The sequence below is a fragment of the Fulvia fulva genome, chromosome 1 (assembly GCF_020509005.1).
Source record: "Fulvia fulva chromosome 1, complete sequence".
In the NCBI taxonomy this organism is placed as follows: Eukaryota; Fungi; Ascomycota; class Dothideomycetes; order Mycosphaerellales; family Mycosphaerellaceae; genus Fulvia; species Fulvia fulva.
In genome coordinates, this window is record NC_063012.1 from 597,283 (window position 1) to 625,132 (window position 27,850).

At 50.7% G+C, this 27,850-nt stretch overlaps 10 protein-coding genes across 10 annotated transcripts; 5 read left to right on the forward strand and 5 right to left on the reverse strand.

Annotated features, from left to right (window-relative positions):
* Nucleotides 1–51: 51 nt before the first annotated feature.
* On the reverse strand, nt 52–626 carry CLAFUR5_00186 (Fusaristatin A biosynthesis cluster protein; the record flags this gene model as incomplete). Its single annotated transcript, XM_047899334.1, has 3 exons — nt 52–126; nt 196–354; nt 450–626. The coding sequence occupies 3 exons, from the start codon at nt 624–626 to the stop codon at nt 52–54; spliced, it is 411 nt and encodes a 136-aa protein (XP_047755153.1).
* Nucleotides 627–1,414: 788 nt separating this feature from the next.
* Nucleotides 1,415–1,960, forward strand: CLAFUR5_00187 (uncharacterized protein; the record flags this gene model as incomplete). The annotated part of the gene is made up of 2 exons (XM_047899335.1): nt 1,415–1,462; nt 1,490–1,960. The coding sequence occupies 2 exons, from the start codon at nt 1,415–1,417 to the stop codon at nt 1,958–1,960; spliced, it is 519 nt and encodes a 172-aa protein (XP_047755152.1).
* A 1,093-nt stretch (nt 1,961–3,053) lies between these two features.
* CLAFUR5_00188 (uncharacterized protein) lies at nt 3,054–3,755 on the forward strand (the record flags this gene model as incomplete). Its single annotated transcript, XM_047899336.1, has 3 exons — nt 3,054–3,100; nt 3,148–3,155; nt 3,205–3,755. 3 exons carry the CDS (start codon nt 3,054–3,056, stop codon nt 3,753–3,755), a joined length of 606 nt encoding a protein of 201 aa, XP_047755349.1.
* A 903-nt stretch (nt 3,756–4,658) lies between these two features.
* Nucleotides 4,659–6,724, reverse strand: CLAFUR5_00189 (Sodium- and chloride-dependent GABA transporter 1; the record flags this gene model as incomplete). The annotated part of the gene is made up of 2 exons (XM_047899337.1): nt 4,659–5,087; nt 5,138–6,724. 2 exons carry the CDS (start codon nt 6,722–6,724, stop codon nt 4,659–4,661), a joined length of 2,016 nt encoding a protein of 671 aa, XP_047755142.1.
* Nucleotides 6,725–7,685: 961 nt separating this feature from the next.
* On the reverse strand, nt 7,686–9,368 carry CLAFUR5_00190 (Histone-lysine N-methyltransferase, H3 lysine-9 specific dim-5; the record flags this gene model as incomplete). The annotated part of the gene is made up of 2 exons (XM_047899338.1): nt 7,686–9,209; nt 9,267–9,368. 2 exons carry the CDS (start codon nt 9,366–9,368, stop codon nt 7,686–7,688), a joined length of 1,626 nt encoding a protein of 541 aa, XP_047755621.1.
* Nucleotides 9,369–9,880: 512 nt separating this feature from the next.
* On the forward strand, nt 9,881–10,645 carry CLAFUR5_00191 (Ribosomal RNA-processing protein 1; the record flags this gene model as incomplete). The annotated part of the gene is made up of 1 exon (XM_047899339.1): nt 9,881–10,645. One exon carries the CDS (start codon nt 9,881–9,883, stop codon nt 10,643–10,645), a length of 765 nt encoding a protein of 254 aa, XP_047755622.1.
* Nucleotides 10,646–10,911: 266 nt separating this feature from the next.
* Nucleotides 10,912–11,884, reverse strand: CLAFUR5_00192 (Glucan 1,3-beta-glucosidase; the record flags this gene model as incomplete). Its single annotated transcript, XM_047899340.1, has 2 exons — nt 10,912–10,968; nt 11,021–11,884. 2 exons carry the CDS (start codon nt 11,882–11,884, stop codon nt 10,912–10,914), a joined length of 921 nt encoding a protein of 306 aa, XP_047755623.1.
* Nucleotides 11,885–12,747: 863 nt separating this feature from the next.
* Nucleotides 12,748–13,896, forward strand: CLAFUR5_00193 (uncharacterized protein; the record flags this gene model as incomplete). The annotated part of the gene is made up of 3 exons (XM_047899341.1): nt 12,748–12,945; nt 12,996–13,589; nt 13,642–13,896. 3 exons carry the CDS (start codon nt 12,748–12,750, stop codon nt 13,894–13,896), a joined length of 1,047 nt encoding a protein of 348 aa, XP_047755624.1.
* Nucleotides 13,897–14,333: 437 nt separating this feature from the next.
* CLAFUR5_00194 (uncharacterized protein) lies at nt 14,334–16,703 on the forward strand (the record flags this gene model as incomplete). The annotated part of the gene is made up of 1 exon (XM_047899342.1): nt 14,334–16,703. One exon carries the CDS (start codon nt 14,334–14,336, stop codon nt 16,701–16,703), a length of 2,370 nt encoding a protein of 789 aa, XP_047755617.1.
* Nucleotides 16,704–16,872: 169 nt separating this feature from the next.
* On the reverse strand, nt 16,873–18,903 carry CLAFUR5_00195 (Pumilio y domain family member 6; the record flags this gene model as incomplete). Its single annotated transcript, XM_047899343.1, has 1 exon — nt 16,873–18,903. The coding sequence occupies one exon, from the start codon at nt 18,901–18,903 to the stop codon at nt 16,873–16,875; it is 2,031 nt and encodes a 676-aa protein (XP_047755618.1).
* Between the last annotated feature and the right edge of the window lie 8,947 nt (nt 18,904–27,850).

Sequence of the window (27,850 nt, forward strand, 5' to 3'; positions counted from 1 at the left end):
TGTCTCGTGTTGCGACTTGCGGAGCTGATCGATGCTGTCCGCAAAGTCGGATTACAATGTGGGCTCCGGCCAGTGGCCCTCGGACACTACTGTCATAACACCAGTGCGTACTTTGCTCGTAGTTTTCTACACCAACGTTAACGCATCCATCAGGTAGCATGGGATACCGGGGATGCCATCATAAGCGCTGCATACCTTGAGCACCTGGTGTGCAGAGCAGTCCTTGTCGTAAAAGTCATGGTCTTTGTGATCCTTGAAGATGGACTGCGACACAATCGTATAGCCTTCACTGAGTGGCGAAGATGTATTCAGTATCCGTCTTGCGACATTGGACACAATGTAAGGTTTGCCATCCTATGCAACGACGTCAGTACGTGCTCATTGCCTGAGGAAACATCCTTTCATCTCCCTGCTACGTGTGTGGCAAGAGATACAAGATGAGGACCCACCTGCATAGCATTCTTCCTCAGGGTTTCATACTCGTTGAGCACAGCATCAATGTCCTCCTCTTTCGGGACCTTGAAAAAGTTGAGCCTCTTCACATAGGCGTTGCCTCCTGCCATGGCCGAGTATGACCTGACGGCAGGCGGGAAGGCCCGGAGGAAGCCGACATGTCTGGCCAACATGATGCAGGTAGCCTCACGCCCACGATTATACGATAGCGGACAGTACGCAGGCACGGCAGGTTGTTGTACTTGCATGTACCTGGTGGTCGGCATAACACGGAGTACACGGCTATCGTGTTTGCGGGCGTTGTTCCAGGTACAGCCGAGGGGCTTGGCGAGCTAGCCGGATATGGCATCGCGAGTTCGAGCAAGGCTGTCCTACCATACACCCACCGCTCACACGGGCTCTCAACTTCGAGACGTCCAGAACGAGATCATTTGCCACGATTTGACCTGCCTCGCAACGGCGTCTTTCGCTGCAGGAGTCCGTTCTCGCGTGGAAAGGTGCCATTGCTTTGCGTAGCCGCGGAGTCGACAGACAACACCACAACATAACGCCCGGAACATCGCTCGGTCGCCGCCGACAGTCAGCTGAGAAGTGGTCAAGGCCTTGGTGCCTGTTGCCAGACACTGCGATTCAAGGCGGCCTCCTGGTCGAATCGTGAGGTATCCACGACGCGACTGCTTCTTCCGGCCATCGACAGGCCAGCCCTGCCGAACTCTGTATTGAAGCATCGACACGAGTGGTGTTATGACTGGCTCGTGCTGGGTCTGACGTCGTCAACGTGCTGGGCTTACATGTAATGTTGCATCGTAGAGACTTCCGGGAAATCCATGACTGTTCCATCATTGTAGACATATAAGGTCAGCGACGTGCGCCTGTCGGCTCACTCTTCGTCCTGCACGCAAATCACGACAGGCAATCACAACAACCGACAGCTCCAGCACACCCACTCGCTCAAGTCGCCATGCAATACTCCACCAAGACCGCCATCGCCTTGTTGGCAGCAACTTGGGTCCCTTCCGCCCTCGGCTGCATCTAGTTCAACGCCACCCTCACCCAAGGCCCCCAGAAAGCCAGCTCTGCTCAGGATGCAATCGACGTCAAGCACAAGCAAGAGAGCGGCCAGAACATTGGCGACACCCGTTTGACTGTCAACCTCTGGGACGACACCAACAACGACGAAGTCGTGGACGCCTTGAAGGACAACTTCTGCCACGGCGAAGACCTCAAGCCATACGCCGACAACACCTGGACTGTGCTATGCGACCCTAAGTCGAAGGAGGTCGAGCTCGACATCACCTGGAACCCGGACATCACAGAGGGAGGCGTCCTTATCAGTGTCTACAAATTCAACAACCCACGCGCCGCAGCGCTCAGCAGTGGCGACCCATCGAGAGACTTGGTCTATACCTTCAACGCGAAGGGTCAGGACGAGAGTGGAGATTACTTCGAGGCGAGCATCTTCTGCGGCGATTGCAAGAACTCGGACGGCGTTGCTGTCAAGTGTTGAGCTTCGCGGCACTGGATGGAGCAACAGTCTGACAAGTAGAGTAGCATCCTAAGCGCTCTACTATCAGACAGAACAGCAGCAATTTCCGAAGACAGCAGAGATATCATGTAGACCATGCCTATTAGATACCAGTCAATGCAGATCACCATATAGCAAAGGAACGTGCCAGAAACGTGGTCGCCCCGGAACCTGTTTTGCCAACCATGAACTGACGTCCGGATGTTCGGCGTTCATCGGGTGAGCTCAAGGTTTCCCCATGTCGATGTTGTCCTGCAATGTTCCTGGAAGGCTTGGACCGTATGGTCAAGTTCTTGCCCATATCCTGGACCTACACCTTCCCGGTTGAGAAGCTATGCCTTGTTCCTGTCCCAACAGCTCTCTGCTGTGCACCCCTAGATTCATATCGCAAGAGATGGGACACTGCCCAATAATGGGTCTATCGAAAGCGAACAGTCTTCTATCGGTGGCATTGCTGTCATACTGACTGCCAGACAGATTGGTAGCGTTCAAGGCGACGGCAAGTCTGTGACAAAAGTTCAAAGGGTGGGCTGGGTGCTTGCATGTTGCAAGCGCGGTCATTGGCAGCTGAGAGTCGGGCGCTAGCTGAACAACCGACATTGTCCTCAAAAGTGCCCGATGCAGAAGTCGAGACGTGTGAAGCCAGACGTGCCCAGACGATGCCTTCCATCGCTCCAGGTCGCTTCTTACTTCCATCGTCAATTCCATCGTCAATCTTTCTGGGCCATCAGCGATATGCCCTGCCATGGGCCTGGTCGGCATACAATACACTGTGAATGAGATTGGTGAGATGTGACTGGCCGCTGTTGGCTGGCCGCAAGCAGAGGAGTGCAGGGATGAGTACCCACGTTGTCTGCAAGAGCCAGCACTGAATGCAGGTTGCCGCATGTGACGAGAACGCTGCTACGGGCAGCGTTTGTTGCCTCCTCTGAGTTCAGTCACTTGAGCTCGGAATGTCCTCGCATGTACTTTTGATGATCGGCTCTTTGGTCTCGTGATCCTGCTTGACTAGACGGCGAACATTTGAGCAGCCCTCACGCCAGCCGCAATAACAACATCCATACAGCAGTGCATCATGGACCACTCACCTTCGGCCGGCTTTCTGGCGAGATACGGACCAAGGTAGGCAAGGCATTCGGTCACATGCAGTGCACACTGACGCTCATCAGATCTACGAGTACGCATTCCATCATGAGCCTCAGGGCATCACGCTGAACCTCACCAAGTGAGTGGCCGACGACTTCGCGAGATCCGACATGTCCGCATTCATCTACAATACCACTACCTCGGTCCGGAATCCCGCCTGGAACGTGATTTCAAGGCTTCGCGATCGATCAAGGACGTCTTCCATCCTGATGCTGTCATCGAGCTGTCAGTCGCCGTTCATCTCCCCGTCAGCCCAGAGTCTCTGGCACTGGAAGGCCGCGAGGCACGACCGCTGGAGGCGAGGTGGATTCTGGACAATCACGAGCTTGACTTCGACGTACGACAGGCGTCAGTGCTCAAGATCCGAGATGCTATGGACGAGCTGGACCAGTACTACCACGGCACGCATGGTGGTGATCTTGTAGCGGCGATGATCACTCACGCACCCAGATTCCTCGTCTGGGGAGCTCAGTCGTTCATGACGAAGCCTTTCTTCGGACCTGCACTGCCGCCGGTTATGGAAGCAGTACGTGAGAAGGAGGAGCGTGAGAAGGAGGAGCGTGAGAAGCGGGAGCTGGAGTGGGATGCTCAGCAGGAGAGGGACCGCGAAGCTGCATGTGGCGAAGATTAAACACATTGCTGGCGTGCAGTCGACTCTGGTTGATTGATAAATCGAGAATCCTGTCCGATTGGAACTCCCGGATCTTCCCCCAGCAGACTTGATAATAGTTCCCGAAAGCCTGGCACATATTATCCCAAACACAGTCGTCCATTGTCCCAGCACACTGCGATTAGGCACGGTCAGTATCGAGATCGCGCCCTGAGACTGGGGAACACACCTGATGATGCGGAGTATCAGAGTACATCAACTCTGCATGTTTGCTGACTTTGTACTTGTAGCAAGCCTTCGCGCCGACATCGTCGCTCTGGAGCTTGGTGGTAGCATCGTGGCATTTGCAGTTGACGTAGGATGCACATGCGGAAGTGGAAGCGGCGAGGAAGGCTAGCATTGGTAGGAGGGTGGAGTGGAGGCGCATTGCTGAAGGGGAAGAAAGATGTGGCGAAGTTGAGACTCTCTGTGTCTACTTTACAACACTGCTGAGGGAGGTTGATATGTACCGCCCTGACTCCATGTAACACCACAAACTGTGGCCCGACAAAGGCCGAAGGTCATCTCTGCATAGGTCCAGATACTCTGGCCCAGCCTGAGCCTGCTACCTCCGAAACGATCCCACCGCGGCCCGCTAGCAACAGGATACATAGTGCAAAGCACCATCTCTCGAGTTGGGCATTGCACAACAATGCTAACACTCGTTCGACAATCGCACGACACATCGCGACGATTCCACTCCCTTCGTAGCTGTTGCGAGGGGCTTGGCGGTTTTGTCGCGCAGATCAAGATATGGGACCAGATAGCGTGCCAGAATTTGCATTGAAGAGTTGAGAGTCTTGCGAGTTTCCGTCTCGCATGTGGAAGATCAAGTCGACGGAGGCACGTGGTTTCCAACTCGTTATGTACAACAAAAACTCTTGATCAACGCACAACTTGTTCATCATGGCCTACACCATCAGCTTTCTTCTCCTCAGATTCGCTCTCCTCCTCGGACGACACCCTTCCCTCTTCCTGGCTCTGGACCTCCGCAGAATCAAGCAGGAAAGAGCTAACATTCGCGGTTGTCCTCTCCTTGCCTTCATCTCTCCGACTCGGCGGCACAAACACTGCATACCACCTGGGCACGATGAACCCCAGAACGATGATGACGAGCACGAAATGTGCCAGGGTGAAGCCGGCGATGTGCAGTGGATCGTACCGAAGCTGGTAGAAAGAGGGATATGCGAAGCTGTAGACGATGGCGAGGATGGGTGCAGATATATATCTCATGAGGAGCGTCCAGAACCATAGGATGGTCCAGTTCTTGCCCGTGCCGACGACCACGTTGAGGTCGCGGGGAAGTTGGTTGCCCTAGGACACGATTAGTAACAATGGGTAAACATGTGTACAGAGTTACTCACCGAGTTGAATGCAAGGTACCAGGCACGGCTGGTATGCGCATTGTTGCCCCAGAATCGAGCAGCTTTCGCATCTGGTGTCTTTGCGATCAAGATGGCGATGGCGGTGCCAATGATGAAGATACCAAATCCTACACCAGCGCCGGCAGGCGGACTGACAGCGTGGCCGATGGCAGGTCCCAAGATGATGCCTCCGAAGTATGCCGCATTATATGATACAAAGGCTGACATCCCAACCTGATCAGTAACGTCTTTCCAGCGATAGATCGTGGTCGCGCTAACAATCTCGGCCCAAACGACAAAGATCAGCGCGACATCATTGATCCAGCGATCGATGCCTTCCAGCAGATAGTATCCGAATTGAGTGCTATAAGGCAGGCCGAGCAAGAAGGACACCACGACCAGTATAGTGACCACAGCTGGTCGCTTGAGACTCGCAACAGCACCCTGAGCGTCCATGATCATGGTCACTACCGCATCCAGCATAGCAAATGATGAGCTGAAGCCCAGAACCATCAAGCACAGGAACAGAATAGCTGCCCAGAATTGAGCACCAGGCATCTCAGTGACTGCTTCCGGAAGTGTCAGGAAGCCGACTGTGAATGTACCCAGCCGCACACCGGACTCTGGCATCAAGCCTACGAACCCGATCGCCCCGAAGACTGCGAACGCGGCCAAGGTATCGAAGAGAGCGTTGCTGCAACAGATAATGATCGAGTCCATGACGGCGTTGGAGTCATTCGTGTTGTATGAGGCGTACGACGTAAAGTATCCGAAGCCCACATCAGTCGAGAAGAAGACCTGCCCGCATGCAGCTTGCCAGATCTGACCACTAGCCAATGTCTCGCCGCGCCACCTTGCGAAATATAAGCGAATGCCATCGACGGCGCTGGGTAGCGACACTCCGCGACCGATGAGGACTATCGTGATGAAGATTGGTATGCCCATAGTGAAGTAGACCACTCTGCTGGTGAGGCCCACGCCACGGAAGATGCAGAGCCAGACCAGGAACCAAGTGAAGGCAACCCAGCCTACAGTCTCGCCGACAAGGCCGACTGCTGGGTATTCAGTGTAGCCGAGTACTGTGCTGCCATCAGGACTGAGAGAGCCAACAATCGGCTGGGGATTGGCGACAACAGTGTCCATATAGAAGGCCTGCCCATTCCCTTCCCACGGCAGAGGACTCCGGAAGGAGTATCGAAAGTATGTCATAATCCATGCCAGAATGATCACGAAGTAATGTCCAATGAAGAAGCCGATGAAGAGTAAGCCCAGTCCAGTGCCTTTGAAGCGATAATACATGGCGTTGTATGCAACGACACTACCGCCTCGATATGCTACTCCGATGGCTATTTCTAGGATCAAGACTGGTATGGCGATGATGAGGATAGCCATCAGGTAGGGTATAAACCGTTGGAGTCCATAATTGTTGAAGACAACGGAAGGATATCGGAGCAGGTTGCCCATGCCTGCACAGCCTCCCATCGATGCTAGCACGAATGAGGCTCGGGAGGGCCATTGGTCTCGACTATCTTCTGACTTCTTTGCTTCCGGTGCGAAGAAGCTGCCAGCTTTACGAAGAAGATTCATAATGGTCGTCGATATAAATTCCGTTCTAGTTACCTGACGGACCTAATGGTCAGATGACGTCTCGCAGTCCAGAAACTCGGCCGTGACTTGAGCGGTGGATCTGGCGGGCATTCGTCCCCGGAGGGACTTCTTGATATGCTGGCGTGGCTGGGTTGACATTTCTTTTGTGGCAGACACATTGAGAAGCGCTCCTTTGCATTTCGACGTCATGCTAATGCGGGATCCTGTGGCGTTATGCATGTCAGTACGGCACGTCTTGGACCACAATCTTGTGGCACAGAAAGGAGCATCTGTCAATGGTTCAGCAGGAACCAGTATGCACTAGCGTCCTAAGGCCACATGCCAAGTGGTCGTGCTGTGGAGTGGCAATAGCACCAAGCATTGCGATAGTAGCAATATATGCAGGGCATCAAGCGCATGGCAAGTATACAAAGTGTTTGTGGGACCGTCCTAAAAATGCCAGCAGTGTATAGGCCGAAGCTACGAGACTTGCATGCTCCGCGGTCTTGACGCACGACATGCCACGCGGTTGTCCTTGGCCATGACGTTCGGATTTCTCGGCGGCGATTGGTCCAAGATGTGCGATAACAGTGTTTTCGTCCTCCATAAACAGCGACTCCGCCGAGTAGGATCGTGTGAAATTGAGAGTGACCGACGAATGCAAAGTGAGTGGTGGAACTTGAATGGGTATAGTCAGTAGAGCTTCAATTCAAGCTTACGGCATCGTTGAACTTCTCTTCAACGCTTTCTTCTCTGTCTGGATTGAACATTATTGCATTTCAGTATGCAAAAAAGTCCAAAGATGGACGTGCTGCTGGCTCTCGCCAGTGTGTCAATATCAAGCCAGACGTGACAAAATGCTGTGATATCCCGTGCTGCGCCGCTCTGGTAAGTCACTTTACCGAGCTTCGCAGCCTCAATGCTGTCGTCTTACTAACCCCTAACGCTGAGATCTGGTCCATCACCAAAGGAAACCCCGACACTTTGGTGCACCACAGTTGCACCTAATCCTGCCCTGGTTCGCCGGGTTCTGTTCGGCCGCCTCCCGGCGTTGAATGGCCACTTCGTCCTCCACTTCGTCTTCGTCTTGATAGTCGAAAGTCAGCTCCGTTCCTGCTGTGATGTCCTCGCTGGCAAAGAAAGCCAGGTTGTAGAGCCGGATGTCGTGTTTGTTGTACGACACAGTGTATTGATGGCAATTAGGCTCACAGCTGTGGTTGATGAACCGTGTAGCATTCCCCATGTACTGGCCGTCCACGATGTAGCACATCTCAGACGTGAGTTCGCCGACCCCAGGTAAAGGGTCGCCAACGAACTTGTCGAGCTGGTAGAAGTATGAGTTCTTTTCCTTGCCGAATGTACCTTCCCTCTTGTTCGCTTCTTCGTCTGTGATGACTTCTCCGAGGTAAGTATCAATGAATTCGCCCTCTACCAAGTCTTCGTTACAGCAAACTCCCCAGCCGCGGTTGCGAGTCTTGAAGATGGTGAGTGGAACCCTACGGCCTTTCTGCACGACGCGACTCTTGCAGACAGGGCCACACCTGCAGTTGTCGTTGCACTCGTAGATGGCGTTCCGTGACTTCAAGTAAAATGGCTGCAGCGTCTGCGGACGTTTCGTGTCGTTTCGATTGGATTTCCTGTAGGGAAACCGCTTGGGCAGACCAGATGTGTCCTGGAGCTTGTCGAGTTGGTACTTCTCGTAGAGTTCGGGATCCTTCCTCGACAACCGCTCCTCGTCAACGGCAGCGTACTCTAAGCACTCGCACCACGCGGTGTATTCGCAGCCAACGCCTTGACCCATGTCAGGCTTGCATCTCGTGACACAGCCCTCATACGATTCTGGAGGGTGCTCATATATGCCATTGCGTAGCACATACTTGTCAATGAAGGTAAAGTTGAGTGATGGAGTAGCGGAGTCCACATCATTCCTGAGCTGAACACCCTTCACTGGCCTGAGGAGGTGCAAGAACTTGTGTCGTATTGCCGACTCCGCTTGTGACACTGGAGTCTTCTTGGCAACTTCGATCATAGCCTCCGTAGGTAATGTGCGGCAATTGACCTTGGCGATATCATCTCTCTCCTTCCAGTCGGCTGGCTTCTTGGCGAAGAGGTAACCTTCTTTGCGTTGTAAAATGGCATTGTACACACGTGGTCCAAGATCTGCCGCATTGATGGCCTCAGTCTTGATATCACTGACGTTAGCTGGTGAGAGTGATCTTTCAGTCCATGGGGTGAGGAGACCATTTGTCGCGAGGTCACGTGTCGGTACCGGATCCGCGTCGGGTGACTTCCTTTTTCTGCTAGATGTCGAAGTAAGTGAAGTGTTGAGAGCAGTCAGGTCATACTTGCTCTGCGCATTCTCAATGTATGCTTGCACGTGACGCAGACATCGGTACAGGTCGGAGAGCGCGTGCCAGGATGCAGGCGCGTAAGGTGGCGTAGGGGTAGGGGGCTTGGTCTTCCATCGCACGAGATACTCTTCGGTCTAAAACACATGTCAGCGTGTGCGTGTGCGAGCGAACGGCAGTGATTTCAAGCTCACTTCTGTGACTTTGCGATGGCAGAGGACTTCGACAATGTCCTCTGCTCTAATCGTATAGGAAGCTGGTAGAGAAGTCGAGAAAGTCAAATTTAAAGAAGACATTAGACTTATAAGCCCGCTAGAGGACTTTATAAGTAATTCTTGCTTGTGTCCGGCGTATTTTGTTAGTCTCGTAGTCGCTATTAGTTAAGGTCGTGTTTAAGAGCTTTAGAGAAGGAAGTAAACTCTAAAGTTAACATAAGTAGCGCGTCTTTCGCGGTCTAGCTTACCTAAGCAACCTGATACCCTAGAGATCTATCTTTTACGTCTTATAGCTTTAGATCCACAAGTTAATAGTAGACTATACCAGGGTATATATAGTATAGTATACTAATCTCTACTTTAAACGCCTCTACTCGAAGTTTCTTTTCGCTGTCTAAGATCAAATTACCAAGTCTTAGGCAGACGACGCTCAAACAGCGCGCCCGTACTGTATCGCGAGCCGTGCACATCCCGCGGCGGGAATCAGATAAGCGACCAAACTCTATCGCCGCCCTACGACTTGCACCTCAAGAATTTCTTCGCGGAGACATCCAACCCTGCCTCCACAACAATTTTCACCCACCACACCCGCTATGGCCGTCACAAATCGCACCGCGGCGCAGGCCTCCACCTCCAACAACCCCTTCATCAAGAACCTCGCCTCCTCCAACCGCACAACCCGCGACCAAGCGCTCGAATCCCTGCGCACCTACCTAACGCGCCCTCAGACATTCACGCCTCTCGACCTGCTGAAACTATGGAAAGGGCTCTACTACAGCATGTTCATGTCCGACAAGCCACGGAACCAACAACGGCTCGCGCGGGACCTGGCAGATCTGACAGATTGCTTCACCACCTTTTCCGCGAAAATCTCATGGATGGGAGCGTTCTGGACGACAATGTCAAGGGAGTGGAAGGGGATTGATTCGTTGCGAATGGACAAGTATCTGTACCTGATACGTTGTTATGTCAACAGGGGGTTTGAGGTGTGTAAGAAAGGGAAGTGGGAAGTGGAAGTGGTGGAGGAGTATGGAGAGATGATGAGCGCTGATGGTGGGCCGCTGAGTGCGAGAGATGCGAAAGTGCCGGTGGGATTGAGGTTGCATGTGCTGGATGTGTGGGTAGACGAGTTGGGGAAGGTGGACGTGGAAAGAGCGGCGCCGCTTGGGAAGGTTATGGAGCCGGTGAGGAAGTTGAGCAAGGACAGTTTGGTCAAGAGCGTGAGAGTGCGCGCGAGAGAGCAGATTGAGGATGAGGGGTTGGTGGACGGGCAAGCATGGGCAGAGCCGATAGAAGAGGACGAGGAACATGAAGAGGAAGCCGAAGACAATGGCGAGTTCGGCGGCTTCGACGATTGATCACAGGTTAGCACATCATTTCCAAGCGATGGCGTTGTGGAGTTTCAGAAGAGAATTGTACGAAACGGTACCCTCGACCATGTTAGTCGAAATGTACAGCTCGAATCATGGCATTACTTTCTCCTGTGTCGGATCCGTTTTGGTTAAGAAGAAAAGCCCATAAACACCCGCCATGCCCTCCGAAGTCAACCTGTTCTCAATGCTGTAGATGATGAGATGACTCGTTACGAGTCAATCTGTCGGCCTAACCTCAACGCTCGGTGCTTCTAGCACTTGAGGTTGAACTTGGGCTCGCGTGCAGCAGTCATGGCACCCCAGTGAGTCTGCGATTGGTTAGTGCGGGACGGACACAGTGCGAAGTACATGTGGACTTACCTCAACCTGAGCGACACCGTTGTCACCGATGGACTTTGGCTTCCAGGGCTCATCAAGGAGCTCAAAGTAGAAAGCATTGACACCCCAGTCAAGCAGACCGCAGAATGCCTCCTGGTAGAACTTCTTGGCATTCTCAGTACCAGCCTGCGCGGCCTCGTAGTCAGAGCCACCATCTGAAGGCCAGCCAGTCTCGCCGTTCCAGAACTCGATCTTGTCCAGGCTGCCGGAGACTTCCTGGATGTGGCCAAGAGCTTGCTGCATGTCGTCAAAGTACACGTCGATGGCATCGCGACCCGCAGCAGCACCTTGCCAGTAGGAGAAGCCGTTGGACAGGATGATGTCGACACCACCCTTGATGATAGCGTCACCAGTGCCATCCTTCCACCTGTTCCATGAGTCTGCTGTACCGCACTTCACATCTCCACCAAGCGCCTCTTTGACGTCGTTGATCTTGTCGAGCAGCTGCTCGCCAGTGAAGTTGCCACGGTACAGAGCCTCCGAGCCAACTGTTACAGCATAGACCTGGTCCTTGTATTGTGGCACGTACTTGACCAGCGCGTCCTTGTCCGCCTTGAAGCTCTCATCGGTATCTGGCCACACACCAAGAATGACCTTAACGCCTTGGGCCTTGGCTGCTGGGAGAATGTGTTGGGCGAAGTTGCAGTCGGAGGCAGCGTATCCTCGAACAACAGTAGCGCCGGAGTGGCTCTTCATCGCCTTGAAATCGTCCTCGTAGTCCTGCTGGAATTTGCAGGTACCATCGGTCTTCTTCGTGCCAAGGGAGAATCCCATTATGCCCTTCTCAGCAGCAAAAACCGCCGGCACTGCCACCAGGGCAGCCGCGAGAGCGTATGTCGTGCGCATTATGGATATGCCTCGTGAGGAATGTTCGGTATTATGGGTAGTAATGCAATGCTGGAGCTGTCGTGTGATGGTAGTAAATGTTTAGAAGGAGTGTCTGCACTGTTTGTGCGAGTAAGGATCGTGGTTTCCCTGCGAGTAGGGTCGTGGTGGTACAGATTGTGTGTGGTGATGTTGTTTCCTTCCCGCAGTCGAGTCGCCAGGCTTGCCCCAGTCAGGGGTAGCGTTCCAGATGCAGGTGCGCCGTTGCCGATCGGCGCGCACTCACGTGGCAGCCGAGCTCCGGTCGCGTTTGAACTTCATGTCTACTTTCACTTCTTGAGTATCCTCACGCACCCACCCATCACCATATCACTCGACGCGCAGTGCGGATGGCGAGGTCGGACATGGGAAGTGAGTATGGGCTATATGTTGGCTTCCAGCCCTAGGGATGGAACAACGATGACAAGAGCAATATTCAGGCACAGCGACTGCTGAACATCACATGATTTTGCGGGAGCTGCAGCGGGATCATAGTGTAGTACGGCACCTTACAAGACTGATAGTCCAGCACTGTGGTGATACGGTAGTATCGACTCTGTCAGCATGGAACGAGCTGATGCAACTGAAGCATCAAGTACTTGTCGCACATGAAGGTCACACAATGCTGTAGTCAGCTCGTGCCATGTTCTGTGAGCTAGAGGCATCACTCTGAAAATTTCTTCTCACTGCTTGGCAGAGCGTTTGTTCGCTTGTGGCACCCCCAAGCGATGCTTGAACGCAGCAACGGCTAGCCCCGCCACTTCGTCGAGGTCTTCTCTTTTCTCCAACAGCAGGAGCGACGCACGGCTCCAACAACACATTACTCACTCGCGTCGGTCGCCACCATGCCAGAACGCAAAGCCATACCGCCTCACCTCCAACGCAAGCTCAATGGCTCTGCCGCGTCCGCCACATCATCAGCGCCACCAGCATCACCGGCGTCCGCTAACGACGAGCACGCACTTGTGTTAAGCATCGCTAACATTGAGGAGAGGTCACCGACACCCATCACCACCGTCTCGTCGGTTTCCGCCGGCCTTCAGGTAAGCATTATTATTCCACCGGCGCAGACCATGCTCACATTATGTCACAGAACAACTTCACGCCTACGGAAATGATCCAGCACGATCTGATCAACAGACTACGCCTCCAAGTTGAGCACCTCTCCGTCAAGTGTGATGCTCTAAAAGAGGAGAACGCGCAACTGAAGCAGGCGGTGGAGGAGCTGGAGCTTCACGCGAACGGCGAACCGATGGGAGACCACCAGCCACGGAATCTCGTTGGGTATGAGTCATCCGATGATGGCAATCCTCAAGAGGCCGAGACCAAAGGCAATCTCTCCGAGGAGATCGGCAACCAAATTGCGGTCATTCTCAACAGACACGAGGATAGACTCGCCAGTCTGGAGGCTCGGTTCATCGAGAAGATGGCCCCCACTCAAGGTACTGTCGACGATACCAAGATCCCGATGGCGAACGGCACTTTCCCAGGTCTCCTGCCGGGTGGCGATGGCTCATTGGCAAAGAATGTGAGCGACTTGGAGCAGACTGTTGAGTCGGGTCAACACCAGGTCAACGTGCACCATCTCGCACTTCAAGATCTTCAAGATTGGCGCAACCAGATCGAGAACCAAGAATTCAAGGCTTCAGATAAGTCTACAGACGCCCCAGCACTGCAGTATGATGCAGTAAGTCGCATGTCTGCAAGTCAAGACCGACCGTATGGCTGACATGTTCCAGGACTTCCAGGCCAGAAGTGAACGCAGACTCGAGCAGGAAGGCCGCATCGACAACGCGTACACCCGTGAGGAGCTTCTTCAGCACTATGTGGAGCTTTGCCAACTCATCACTCACTACCATGACGATGGCAACTTCAGAGGCACCGAAGATGAGCTCTGGGCTCTGCGCGAGCGTGTGGTCATGAATCTCGCCACGTTCGATGCTCGTGAGAAGGCGCTGGAGGAGGCGCGGAAGTGGATGGAGTACAATGCATAGGCAGCTCATGATCGAGAGGATAAGATCATAAGTCGTAGCCAAAATGGAGGCTCGCACGTGCCAGCCATAGATTAGAGCCGCGGCAGAGACACATGTAGTGGCATGTAGCCACGTGCAACTTTTAGACCATTCACTTCTCGTCTCAATCGCAATGAGCTATACACATGCCACTTCTGATACTCTCGCGAGGAGGTACGTCATCCTTGCCGATTTGCATGTGATCTAAAGCCAGCCCACTACTTGAAAGCAATTCTTCTCACAACTCACTCTCTTCTCTCTGCAAGTCGACCTCGCACCGATCTCTTGTGTTCGCACAGTCTTTTTCCAACCACCACACAACACCACAACAAATACAGCATCGCATAACGTGGTATGATCCATCCGCCTCGAGTTCCGAGTGCGCATACTGACCAACCTCGCAGACGTGGCCAGACGACATGTTTCCACCGACATATCCTCACTCCGCGAACTCGAACACCAAGCCGCCACTTCGAGTGCCAATCCTATCGCCACGGGTGAAGATGCCAGGAGACATCTATCGCGACCACTACACCTACGACCGTCCACTACCACCAGTATCGGCTACACCGTTTCCGCCAGCAACATACGGAGCCCCCTTACCACCACAACACCCACTCGACTCCAACGTTCCACGCCACAAGCCACAGTCATACGCCGGCTTCGGCTTTCCGCCAAGCGTTGACTCGTTCCGCAACCTGGGCCCCACTCCGTCGACTCAGACTTGGGATGGTGAGAACAAGCAGAGTAGCTCCTGCGGAGACATGTTCACGGCCTTCGGAGGCGGCTTCAGAGAAGAGGCTGTGTCAGCCAACGCTTCACGTTCGTCGAAGAAGTGGATTGCACCATCTCTGGATCGTCGAGATGTGAAGGAGAGCGATGACTCGAGGAGCCCGCTGGCGAGCGAGGTACCGCTTCCCCTGTCGGCATTCGAGTTCCATGAGCTTCGCAAGAAGGCTTTGGATGCACAGCTTGCAAGCCTGTGCAAAGCCAGTCCGACAATGCAGTCTGCGGAGGCATATACGTTGAGCTCGTTGAAGTGGAACGCACCACCTCAAAGTCACTGGGCTGGAAAGGAGGGCAACGACACCAAGTCTCCAGGACCGAGTAAGGCGTCTTTTCCCGCCGGCGCATACCAGAGTCGCCCGTTTGGTACCCAGGCTCGGAAGGAATATCTCACAGGCATTCCCATCGACGGTCCGACAGAGCAGCCCGCGGTAATTTCCCCACCAGGCTGGAATAGCGTCCACTCCGATGTCTGCTGGGGAATTGATGCATACTTGATAGGTTCTAAGCAGAGCCGTGAGTCCGACCGCGATACAAGTGGTGTGCCAAGTATTCTTCCGTTCGGACCCGCCGACTGGAACATCATCCCAAAAGCCGCTGCTCCCGGCCAGAAACCAAGTTATGATCCAAACTGGGGATTCACCTTCTCACCGTTCCAGCCACGCACTCCAGGCCGCTTTGGCTTCATCGACGAGGGTTTCAAGAGCCAAGTCGAGGACGAGAGCAGCACGGCGGGCCGCAGCGATGGATGGGGCGCTACCCGCGAGTTCAAGAAGACCAATACCGGCCGTGGCTCACGAGCACCGTCTGCAGTAGCATCTCATCCGTGCGAGTGCTCTGATCCCTGGGGCAAGGCATGCGAGGACTGCGATCAATGCCAGGAGCACTGCAGCTGCGAGCATGAAGCCGAGACTGAAGGTGACGGCTTTGGTGCTGGTAGCGAGGTCAGCATCATTGACACTGATAAGTCTGACAGCAATTGGGGCGCGACTAAGAAGGCTGGCAAGTCTGATGCTGGCTGGGGTGGCAAGAGCGATGTCGACACCAATGCTGAAGACGAGAGCAATCGAGACAGCAGCATGACCATCAAAGACGAAGCACGATTCTCCTCCCTCGAAGCCCGTGTCGCCGCCCTCGAGCTCAACACAAAGCCCGCTGAAACCACCGCCGACAAGACTATCCCTCATCTCGAGAGACTCGGTACTACAATCCTCGAGCTTCGTCCTCTTCACCCAAGCTACACGAACTTGACGACCGCTTTCCTCGCCACGACCGATACCCTTCAGAGTTCCGGCACCATCGCATTGAGTCCCGCCCTCCTCGATATCATTGCGAAGATGAAAGTTCCGCACTATGACTTCCATGACTTCCGCGAGGAGAACGACGAGGTGATCTCCACGGGAGCCAAGCAAGCTTCCAAGTCATCATCTGGTGGCGCCAGTGTCCGAACCGCTCATCAGGACAGATTCAGATTCAACTTCAACGACTTTCGCGAAGAGGATGACGAGGTCTGTCTTCGTGCAGCAGATCCAAGCAAAAAGCCTCATTCAGGCGCAGGAGCCACTGGCAGAGCAGGTGCCCAGAACTACCTCGACATCACCGACCTTTGTGTGGGAAGCGGAGGAATCGCTCGACCAGCGGCCCTTCCAACCATTACGCCTCAGTCCGGCAAGGCAGCCGCCGCAAACCCAAGCGCCATCCACTACTTCGACTTCTTCGACTTCAAGGAGGAGAGTCACAAGAACGCTTCCGCGGAAGCTCCCTCAATGCCCGAGCCTCCTGAGAGCCGCTTCAACTTCAAGGACTCCCGCGAGGAGGACGACGAATTTGATGGTCGGGAAGCCAGCTCAGCGGCGAAGCCAAAACCCCAAGAGGGAGGACGTAGTCGTGGTCGTCCTCGTGGCTGGATTAAGCAACAGGATGGCAAGGTGAAGGTGTGCGGTGTCTGTGGCTTCGGCGGTCATTACTCCGGGGACTGCCAGTGGTTTTATCCTGGATGGTAGAGTGAGACATGGCCAAGGTCAGATGCATAGTACTGCCGCAGAGGCAGGCGGTGGCAATGCATGGGCTGACTGGCACACAGACTAAGGGGGGTTCTTGACTTGCGAAAAGTGGAAGCGCTCTGATACGCTGCGCTTGGGTATCAGCACCAAGGAAAAGTCTTTGTGTACATTAGATCTTCTCCAGCAAAATGCGCGCTCCAGCATTTCCCTTGGGTTTCTTGTCCTTCTTCCCACCTTCCGCCTTTGCACTCTTCTCACCCTCCGCCGCCTTCTTCAACTGCTTCTTCGCATCCTCCAACGTCGCCTTAACCTCATTCTTGACCTTGTCCGGCACATCCTCACTCTCCAACAATGACACCACCACGAAGCTCGAATCACAGCACGCCCACTCCACTAATTTGTCCTTGATGACTGGGTACAGCACCTCTCCGAACCCAAGTCGCGGCTCCACCAGCACCACCTTCTTCGTCTTCGGATCGAAAGACCCTCCAGAAACCAGCGTCCTCAACATCCTTCCTGTAGCAGGATCTTTCGCAACATGCCCTTCCTCGTTAGGATCACCCGCCGCTAACGCAGCAACCGCCTTCTTCGCCGCATCTCGTTGCGTGTTATCCTTATCATGACATTCCAGCAGAATCTCCGTCACAGCCTGGCTCGCAAATGACGAAGTCACCAAACTCTGTGCCCGCTCGGCGATGAATTCAAGCAGTGGCGCGGAGATATGGGCGATCAACTCTTGTCTCCTGACCTCTGGCGCTTTCTTTGACGTTGTCTCCCGAATCTTGTGAATCTCACCGGTGAACTCTTTCTCAGCATCGTTGACGAGCCATTTCGCGGGTCCGGCTAGTGGGTAGAGGATGGGGAGGCGGGAGTTGAGGTTCGTCATCATGTCGGAGAGGCGGTCGAAACGTTGGGTGGTGTCTTCCATTTTCAGGCCGAGGAGGTCTTGCAGGATGGAAGTGGAGGTCATCTTTGTGTCGTCGGGCAGGTCGAGACCGGCGACGAGGACCATTTTGGCGTATTGGTCGTAGGCCATGGTCTCGACGTGGTCTTTGAAGCATTTAAGGATGACTTTGCGGTCTTTGGCTGAACCGTATGCGAGAGCGTAGCAGACGAGCTTGCAGCCGTTCTTGGTGAAGGACAAGTTGCGGTACAGATCGCCGCCTCCACCTTCTGACTCGGCGTCGATGTCGCCCTTGAGCATCTCGAGGAAGTCAGAGTGGTCTTCAGTGCCAGGTTCGAGTGCGAGGAAGTACTGCAGCATGGCGTCGTGCAGCATGGTGAAGCCCGTCTTCTGCTTTTGGATGAGGTTGTCGATCATCTGCTTCAGGTATCCCAGGATGGGTTTGCGCTTTTCGGGGGTCTCTTCTAGGATCATGCGCAAGTCTGAAGTCGTCTGCTCGTCTGAGGCGTTGGGTCTCGACTGCCCGAAAAGTGCGAACTCTGTGCCGTACCACTCTCTCAACAGCATGTCCTTCTGCTTTGGTGTAGCCACTTGGCGGTAGATGTCGTCCATGATCCAGCTGGCTTCGGGATGGTTTATGAACCTCTTGACGTGTCCGTAGAACTGTGGGATGATCAAGTCCTTGTCCTCGCGATCTCCTTCGACGACCATCTTGCCGACCAAGTGCTTGCCATACTTGCTGGCGGCCAACTCGCGCACGTCATTTTGTAGCTCTCTGACAATCGTCTTCAGCTGTTCTGGACGGGCATATTTGATGGCGCACTGAATCACACGAACACTGTCGTGCTTGAAGACGAAGTCCCGCACTCTGCCCTCAACGATGCTGAACAGTTCTGCGACCAGCTCTTTCCTCTCGTCCTTGGGCACATGTGACTTTCGGCGCAGTCTCTCCCATAGTTGTTTCGCTCGTTGAATGATGTCGGCGTGTGGCTTCGCTGCCTTTCGTTCCTTTGCGACTCGTCGTTGCTCTGCGTGCGCCTCTGCTGATGTCTTCCCTCCTTCTAGCTTGAACTTCTTGGGCTCTTCTGACTGGACGCCGTTTGAAGGTAGCGTTACACCGCCGTCGTTGTCTGACAGACCCTCGAAATCCTCATCGTTGTCCATTGCAGCTTGTTCGAGGTGGGATCGCTTTTTCTCTGCTCTGGCGAGCTTGGGGTCGTACGTCTTCTGCTTCTTGTCGCTTTTGCGTGCGTCCGACGGCGCTTCCTTGCGCTTGAGTCCGTTGGCTTTCGACATGGTTGTTGGGCAGGATTATGGTACAATGCGATGCAGTTCAAGACTTCAAGTCGAGTAAAGGGAATGTTGAACGCTCTTTCCTCGACTTGAAGTCTTGAACTTTTTCGCGCGCAGGACCCTGGTTCAGATCGCCGACGGCCCGAACTCCGGTTGCCTACGGACGACCGTTAGAGATTTCTATATAACAACTCGAAATAGAAACAGCGGCGCCGGATCTACTCCGGCACTTTGCCTTATCTATGATGCGCGAGGCTCTACGATACCTTAAGTTACGTAATAATACATCCCTAATAAAGTATAGTTATTATATTTTAACGTAAAGTACTAGTAAGCTAGGAATACTAGTAAGCTAGGAATTTTGTCTTAGTACGACTAACTTCTTGATTATCGTACTATGTCTTAACAACACAATATACAATCGTCTAATAAAGAAGGTAGAATTGCTCTTACCCTCTCTACCTATCGTTAAGGCTAATTTCTAAGTCTCCTACGCGTAGCTATAGTATATTACGTACCTTATTTAACGCTAACTAGCCGGTACTACGGAATCACTCCTCGCGTCGATACTCGCCCTATCTAGTACAAACTTACGTTAACTAAAGAACAGACGATTATCTTATATATCCTCGACCTCGATTCGTAAGGATTTACGCCTATCCGTAGCGAGGTAGTAGATATAGCGGACAAGCTACTTAGTAAACGCGACGCGGATCCGGTAGGTAAGAACTAGGCAGAGAGATTCGTTTCGCGCTCTACCGAGCTTAAAACGGCCTTTAACTAAGTAAAGGACCGTTAGAGAATACTCTAGGAAGATCTAGAAGTTATAAGCGCCTAGTTTAAGCTTATATAAGAGACGATTACTAAGTATAGCGTATATAACGAGGATATCTATAATCTCGATAAGACGGGCTTTTAAATAGACGTAATTAGCTCTATAAAAGTCGTTACTAGCTTAGAACGACGCTCTCGCCCTACGGCTACTTAGCCTAGTAATAGAGAGTAAGTTATAGTTATTTAGAGTTTCTATACCGCTAGCTACTCGACCCCGCTCTTTATTATCTATAAAGGGCGCGTCTACATTTTAGTATAGTACGAAGAGGTAGATATACCGCGGAATTAGAAGCTTATAGTCTCCGAGAATAGATAGATAAATAACGTGCTTAGTCTCGAGTAGTTAAAGCACTTTAACGCGTATATAGAGGCGCGTTCTATAGGTAGCTATAGGTTACTTATTTTAGACGGCTATAAGAGCTATTTAAACTAGGGTTTTAAGGACTACTATCTAGACTATAATATCCTTACGCTCTATATACCGGCATATTCGTTATATATCCTATAGCCTCTTAATATAGTTTGTTTTGCGCCGTTAAAGCTAAAGTACTTATAACGCGTACGGGACTTAGCGCGTTAGCGCGTATCCTATATTAATAAAGAAACCTTCTTTCCGGCGTTTAAAGACGCGTTTTTAGACGTATTTACCGCGTTAAACTATAAGAAGGCCTTTGAGGCTATAGGTTTAGTTCCTATTAACGCGTAAGTAGTACTTAATCGCCTTAATATACGCCTACGAACCCCGCTAGGGCTACCCCCGCCTTAGACGACATTATAGTAGTCTTAAACTCCGAGTAATTTAAAGGAGTTTACGTCGTAATCTAAGCTTATTATTATAGTGTCCCTATAGAGTATATAGAAGGTAGGGACAGAAGAGCCTTAGAGTACTTAGAAGTTGTTAAGAAGTAACAGTCTAGCTTAGTATATAAGCGCTAAGAATTATATGCCCCGTAACATTTACTACGGGACCTAGCCCTCTAAATCTACCCCTCTACTAAACCTTAATAGATTCACTTCGGCTCGTAACTATATAACTTACGGCACTCCCGCGAGCACCCCCGACTACGCTAGACCCTAGAAGAAGTACGTAGAAGACTCGGAACGTAGGGCAGGTTAGAATAAGGTTTTGAGTAAAGCTACTAAGCGCGGCTTTATACGGGTTAGCCCTATTAATACGGGGACACGTACTCGCGAGGGTCGCGTATAAATATCTAGCCTTCCCTAGGCCTCTCTTACTTTCATCGTCTTTCGTTTTGTATAGTAATTATACTATACCCTTTTATATCTACACTTCGTACCTATATTCTCGCTTTTACCCTTATATCTTATAGGCTAGGCTCTCGCCCTAATATTATAAAAGACTAACAAACCGTTAACTACTCGAGTTATCCTTATAGGTAACCACGCTACCGATAGAGGTGTTAACCTCGACAACTAAGACACTCTATTCCACTTTAGTAAGTAGACTAATATCCCCTTCTCGAACGCCGCTACCTTCGGTACCTAGGTAAACGCTAACTCCGACACCGCCTACGCTCTTATTAACCGTACCGTCTCCTCTTTCCGCAAGACCGCCTAGTAGGTCGAGTAAGTAAACAACTAAGCAATATACCTTTAAGGTATTATAAACACCTTCTAGAACCTCGCCCCGTACGCCGACGATAACCGCCGCTAGTACTTCTCTAAGAAGGTTAACGACCTAGACGAGTTCGACGGTAATAAGAGCAAGTTTAAGGCATTTAAGACATAGCTCACTATTAAGCTATTAGCTAATACCGACCACTTTCCGTAAGAGAAGGACAAAGTTACGTACGTCTTCTCCCTCCTTCGGGGAGACGCCGCGGCTTAGGTATAATACTATATCGATAACGCTACGTAGACTATCGGCTACCCGGACGTCCTTACCTTAATATAGGACCTCCGTGCTGCCTTTAGTGATCTAGACCGTAGAGCTACCGCCTAGAACGCTATCTATAATCTCCTCTAGAAGAATAAGAGCTTCGCCGAGTACCTCGCGGCCTTTAACCGCGACATCGGGTTCACCGGCTATAACGAAGAGACTAAGAAGAGCACTCTCCGCCGTAGTTTATTAGTAGAGCTTCTTCGAGCCCTCGAGGACAAGGACGTCGGTACTATAAGCTTCCGTAAGCTCGTCGAGACCTACTAGCGCCTCGACTCTAATATAAAACACACCGCCTCTCTCCTCGCTTCCCGTTCTTAAGGTCGTTAGCCTCGTAGTCCCGGAAGCTACTTCGCTACTCTACTAGGCGCCGCCGCTCCTACGGCTCTCCCTCCCGTCTCTATAGGTAACGCTATAGATCTTAGCGCTAGTACCGCCGTCCCTAGAGTCTAGGGCCTCGTTAACGGTAAGCTTACTCCCGAAGAGAAGCTTCGCCGTCGCTAGGCCGGGCTCTATACCTACTACGGCGGTCTAGGCTATATCGTAGCTAACTATCCGTAGCTCGCTACCCGTAACGCCCGTAACCCGGTTCGTAGCGCTATCGGCGCTATCGAGCCTACTTCTACTACTCCCGCTAAGTAGGAAAAAGCCTAGGTCTTCCTTATCGACGCGATAAAGACTAAGAATAACGTTTACCGAAAGTAAAGAGAGGAAAGAAGTTAAGGATCAATATAGTATAGCTAGACCTATACGACGAGACGGGTAAGGACTACGCTTATAAACCGTTCGTTACGAATATAAATATCGGCGTAAAGAAACTCTCTTCTTCTAATCTTACTCTTATAGACACTAGCGTACTAGACGAGTCTTTTATAGACTATAAACTCGCGACCTCTCTTAACCTCGAACCCTAGGAACTAAAGTACCCTCGTACCCTTAAACTCTTTAACGGCACGGAGACTACTACTAGTAAGATTACTTATGTTATATACACGTTAATCACCCTCGGAGGCAAGCGTATGTCGATTACTAGCTTCCTTACGTCCCTACCGTATTAGAAGTTTATCCTCGGCCTCCCCTAGTTTAGACTATACCGACCTATTATCGACTAGACTTCCCTAACTATTAGCTTCCCTCTAGAAGTTCCTCCGGTACCTCCGCCTTCTCCGCCGCCTTAGCGCGGTCCTAAGTATACTAAGATCTTCTAGGTAAACGCCGCTACCTTTACTACTACTACTAAGTAGCCTAAAGCTTAAGTCTTCGCCGCCTCTCTCCGCGATATCGACATCGCCCTCGAGAAGCTCGATAAGAAGCGTATACCTACCGACCCTACTACGAAGGTCCCTCCTTAGGTATACTACATCCTCTACGTATTCGATACTAAAGCCGTAGACGAGCTGCCTCCTTATCGCCCTTACGACTATAAGATTAAGCTAGAAGAAGGTATAGAGATACCGTTCGGACCGCTATATTCTATATCCCGAGAAGAGCTTATCGTCCTTAAGAGATACCTCGAAGAGAACCTAAAGAAGGGGTTTATTCGAGCGAGCCGTTCTAGCGCTAGTAGTCCCGTTATATTCGTTAAGAAGCCCGGCGGTAGTCTACGCTTCTACGTAGACTACCGAGGCTTAAACGCTATTATAAAGAAGAACCGCTACCTAATACCGTTGATTTAGGAGACGCTCGAGCGCCTCTCTAAGGCCAAGTACTTTACTAAGCTCGATGTTATCGCTACGTTTAATAAGTTACGAATAGTAGAAGGACACGAGTATCTTATAGCCTTCCGTACTCGCTACGGGCTATTCGAGTCGCTCGTTATGCCCTTCGGCGTTTAGAACGGGCCTAGTACCTTCTAGAACTTTATTAACGACATCCTTTAGGAGTTCCTCGATTAGTTCTATACTGCCTATATCGACGACATCCTAGTCTATAGCGAGACTAAGGAGGAGCACCGCGAGTACGTCTATAAGGTCCTTTAGAAGCTCGTAGACGCCGGCTTATAGCTCGATATTAATAAGTACGAGTTTAAGAAGACCGAAGTCAAGTTCCTTAGTTTAATTATTACCGTAGACGGCATTAAGATAGACTAAGAGAAGATCGACGCTATCGTTAAATAGGATGCTCCTACGAACGTTAAAGAGGTCTAGGGTTTCCTAGGCTTTACTAACTTCTACCGCCGCTTTATCTACGTATTTTCGGGCGTAGTACGCCCTTTAACAAAGCTTACGCGTAAGGGTAAGAAGTTCGCCTAGACCGACGAATGCTAGGAGGCTTTTGACTTACTTAAAGCGAAGTTTATTAAGAACCCGCTTCTATAGTACTTCGATTTCGAACTAGCGACCCGTATAGAGACCGACGTTTCCGACGGCGTAGTAGGCGGTGTCCTACTATAACGCCGCTCGCCTAAATCCCCCTAGTTACCTATCGCCTTCCTCTCTAAGAAGATGACCGCTACGGAGTATAACTACGAGATCTACGATAAGGAGCTTCTCGCTATCGTTAAAGCTTTCGAAGAGTAGCGCCCCGAGCTCGAAGGCTCTACTATGCCCGTCTAAGTAAGCTCCGACTATAAGAACCTCGTCTACTTTATAAAGAGCAAGCTACTTAATCGTCGCTAGGCCCGCTAGAGTAAGTTCCTCTCCCGGTTCAACTTTATAATCTCGTATACGCCCGGTAAGGCTAACTCGATAGCCGACGCCCTTACCCGCCGCCCTAGTAACTCTCTAGTTAATCGAAGAGGGGGCCGGCAAATTGTAGAGCAATAAGTTATTAAAGAGTATAACCTCTCTTCCGAGCTTCGAGAGTACCTATCGAACGGCTAGCCTACGCTCGCCGCTTCCTTTACTACTCTCGTGCTCGCTCCTACCTACCTTAACGAGAGTAACGATAAATCCGAGCCTAAAGAGAACGCCTCGGACGCTAAGGACTTGAACGACGATAAAGAGGGCTTAGTAATAACCGACGGCTTATCCGAATTAGACTTTAAGGGGTTTAATAATAAGGAGTAGCCCGAAGGCATTATAGTACGAGTACGAATAGCGTACGATACCGATATAGACGCCTAAGAGTTAGTTTAGGCCCTTAAATCTAGCGCGAGGACATTCCCGGGCTTCTCGCTATCCGAGTACGAGCTCTAGGAAGGTGTCGTCTACTTCCGTAAGAAGCTTTACGTACCGTAGCCCGAAGGCTCTAATATCCGAGCTAAGATTCTTTAAATTATCTACGACTCCGCCTCTAGGGGTCACCTAGGCGTAGCTAAGACCTATAAGCTCCTCGCTAGGTATTACTAGTAGCCGTATTCCTAGAAGGACGTCCGCCGCTACGTACTAAACTACGCTACTTACCGAAGAGCTAAAGCTAACCGCTACCGTCCCTACGGTCTCTTATATCCTCTCCCGGCTCCTAATCGTCTGTAGAAGTACATTACTATAGACTTTATTACCGATCTTCCTTACGGTAAGACCTTTAGCGGCGTAAAAGTAAAGGCCCTTCTAGTAATCGTAGACCGTTACTCTAAGGACCGGTACATAATCCCGTACTAGAGTATAACCGTAAAGGAGACTACTCGCTTATTCTACGAATTCGTCTAGCGCTTTTAAGGCCTTCCGGATAGTATCACCTCTTATAGAGGCACCTAGTTTATCTCGTACTTCTAGAAGCGTCTATATACTATCCTAGGCATTAAGCATAACCTCTCGACTAGTTTTTAGCTATAGACCGACGGCTAGACCGAAATTATAAACGCTATCCTCGAGTAGGTCCTTCGTTACTTCGTCGACTACTACTAGAAGGATTGGCCTTAGTATATCCCTACGGTAGAGTTCGCTACTCGTAACTAGGACTCGGAGACTACTAGCTACTCCCCCTTCTATACTACGAGAGGTTACTACCCTCGTATAGGTATAGAACTAGAAGAACCTCTCCCGCCTACCGAAGACGTAAACGAGTAAGTAGTAGACGAGTTCGCTACTATACTCTTATAGATCTATAAAGAAGTTCACGACGAGATAGTGTACGTATAAGTAATCTACGAGGATCAAGCTAATCGTCGTCGCTAGCTAGCTCCCGACTACTAAGTAGACGATATAGTCTACCTTAACTCTAAGAATATTAAGACGGACCGCCCCTCTAAGAAGCTAAACTAGAAGAACCTAGGTCCTTTTGAGATTACCGAGCGTATTAGTTCACACGCCTACCGTCTAGCTCTTCCTACGAATATAAAGATCTACGACGTCTTCTATCCCGTACGCCTTCGGCCGTCGGCTAAGGACCTATTCCCGAACTAAAACTAAGACATACTAGGTCCTCCTAATAAAGTAGAAGTCGACGAGCCTATTAACCTACCTTCTAACGACTATACCGTCCGTAAGATCCGGGGAATCCGCGTAGAGCCTAACGACGTTAAAGGACTACCGCCGATTAAGTATAAAGTCGAATAGCAAGTTTACCCTAAGTAAGATATCTTATAGGAACCTATCTAACATATCATCTTTAATCGTTAAGTAATCGAAGAATACTACGCCCGCGTAGACGGCCTAGAAGTTAATATCGGTAGGCTCTTCGAATCTAAGCTCTTCGACGGGGCTTACTAATAGTGTATCGACTATAACATTAGGCCTAGGCCTAGTACTAAAGCTGAACATCCTCGATATATAGAACTACTACGGCTTCGTAGGAACTTAGCTTTGTTCGGGGGGGGGTACTATTATAGTCTCCCTATAGAGTATATAGAAGGTAGGGACAGAAGAGCCTTAGAGTACTTAGAAGTCGTCAAGAAGTGATAGTCTAGCTTAGTATATAAGCGCTAAGAATTATATGCCCCGTAATATTTACTACGGGACCTAGCCCTCTAAATTTACCCCTCTACTAAACCTTAATAGATTCACTTCGGCTCGTAACTATATAACTTACGGCACTCCCGCGAGCACCCGCGACTACGCTAGACCCTAGAAGAAGCACGTAGAAGACTCGGAACGTAGGGTAGGTTAGAATAAGGTTTTGAGTAAAGCTACTAAGCGCGGCTTCGTACGGGTTAGCCCTATTAATACGGGGACACGTACTCGCGAGGGTCGCGTATAAATATCTAGCCTTCCCTAGGCCTCTCCTACTTTCTTCGTCTTTCGTTTTGTGTAGCAATTATACTATACCCTTTTATATCTACACTTGGTACCTATATTCTCGCTTTTACCCTTACATCTTATAGGCTAGGCTCTCGCCCTAATACTTATATACGACGCTACACTAAGCAACTCCAAAACAGCTTATAATAGCTTCTCTTAGCTTAGAAAAGGCGGCGAAGTAATACTATAAGAGAATGCGCTTCTTAGAGCTCGTAACTCTAAGCTTAAACGATAAGTTAAGACTCTTATAAAGCGCCGATCTTATAAACAAAAGCGTCTCTAGTACGGCGGGGTCTTAAAGTATAGAGTTAACTCGTTATAGGTAGTCGTCGAGTCGTTAAAGGCTATAGAATAGTTAAAGAAGAGTCGTAGGTCAGAGGGTACGAAAGAGAGCTAGCTAAGTAGACGGCGGTATAGTAACTACGGTCGGACTAGCTATAATAAACGTACGTACTAGGAAGACAAAGAGAACAATTCTAGATTAGATAAGAGTATTGAGCTCACTAGTTCTCTACTAAATAGTAGTGAGAACAATTAATAAAGAATACGAGCTAGTCGTACTAAGACGAAATTCCTAGCTTACTAGTATCTCTAGCTTACTAGTACTTTACGTTAAATATAGAAGAATATATAAATAATCGGTAAGTTATACTATACTTCTATATTTTAGTATATATATACTATAAGGTTAAATATATCTTTTAACTATATCAATTCCTTTAATTAGACGTATAATAGAGAAACGAGGTAGCTAGGTAATATAAAAAGGGATATAAATACGGCTAAACTAAATAGCTATCTTATTCTACTTTCTTCTAGGTCCGACCGTCGTTCTTCTTATTATAGTTATACTATTTTATACCTCTATACTGCGTACTTCGTCCTATCTAGTCTTCGTCTAATTATACGGGCCCGTCCGATCGATTCTAGACCTTCTATATCTCTAGAGAGACGGGCGATACCTTCGAAGCTATTTACTTATACTTAGAAGTAACTAGGGTCGATAGACGTAGTTACTACTATTAGTTCGCTAATATTAGCCGTTAATCTATGTATATAATATATACTAGCTCTATAGAGGAAAACTGCGCACTCC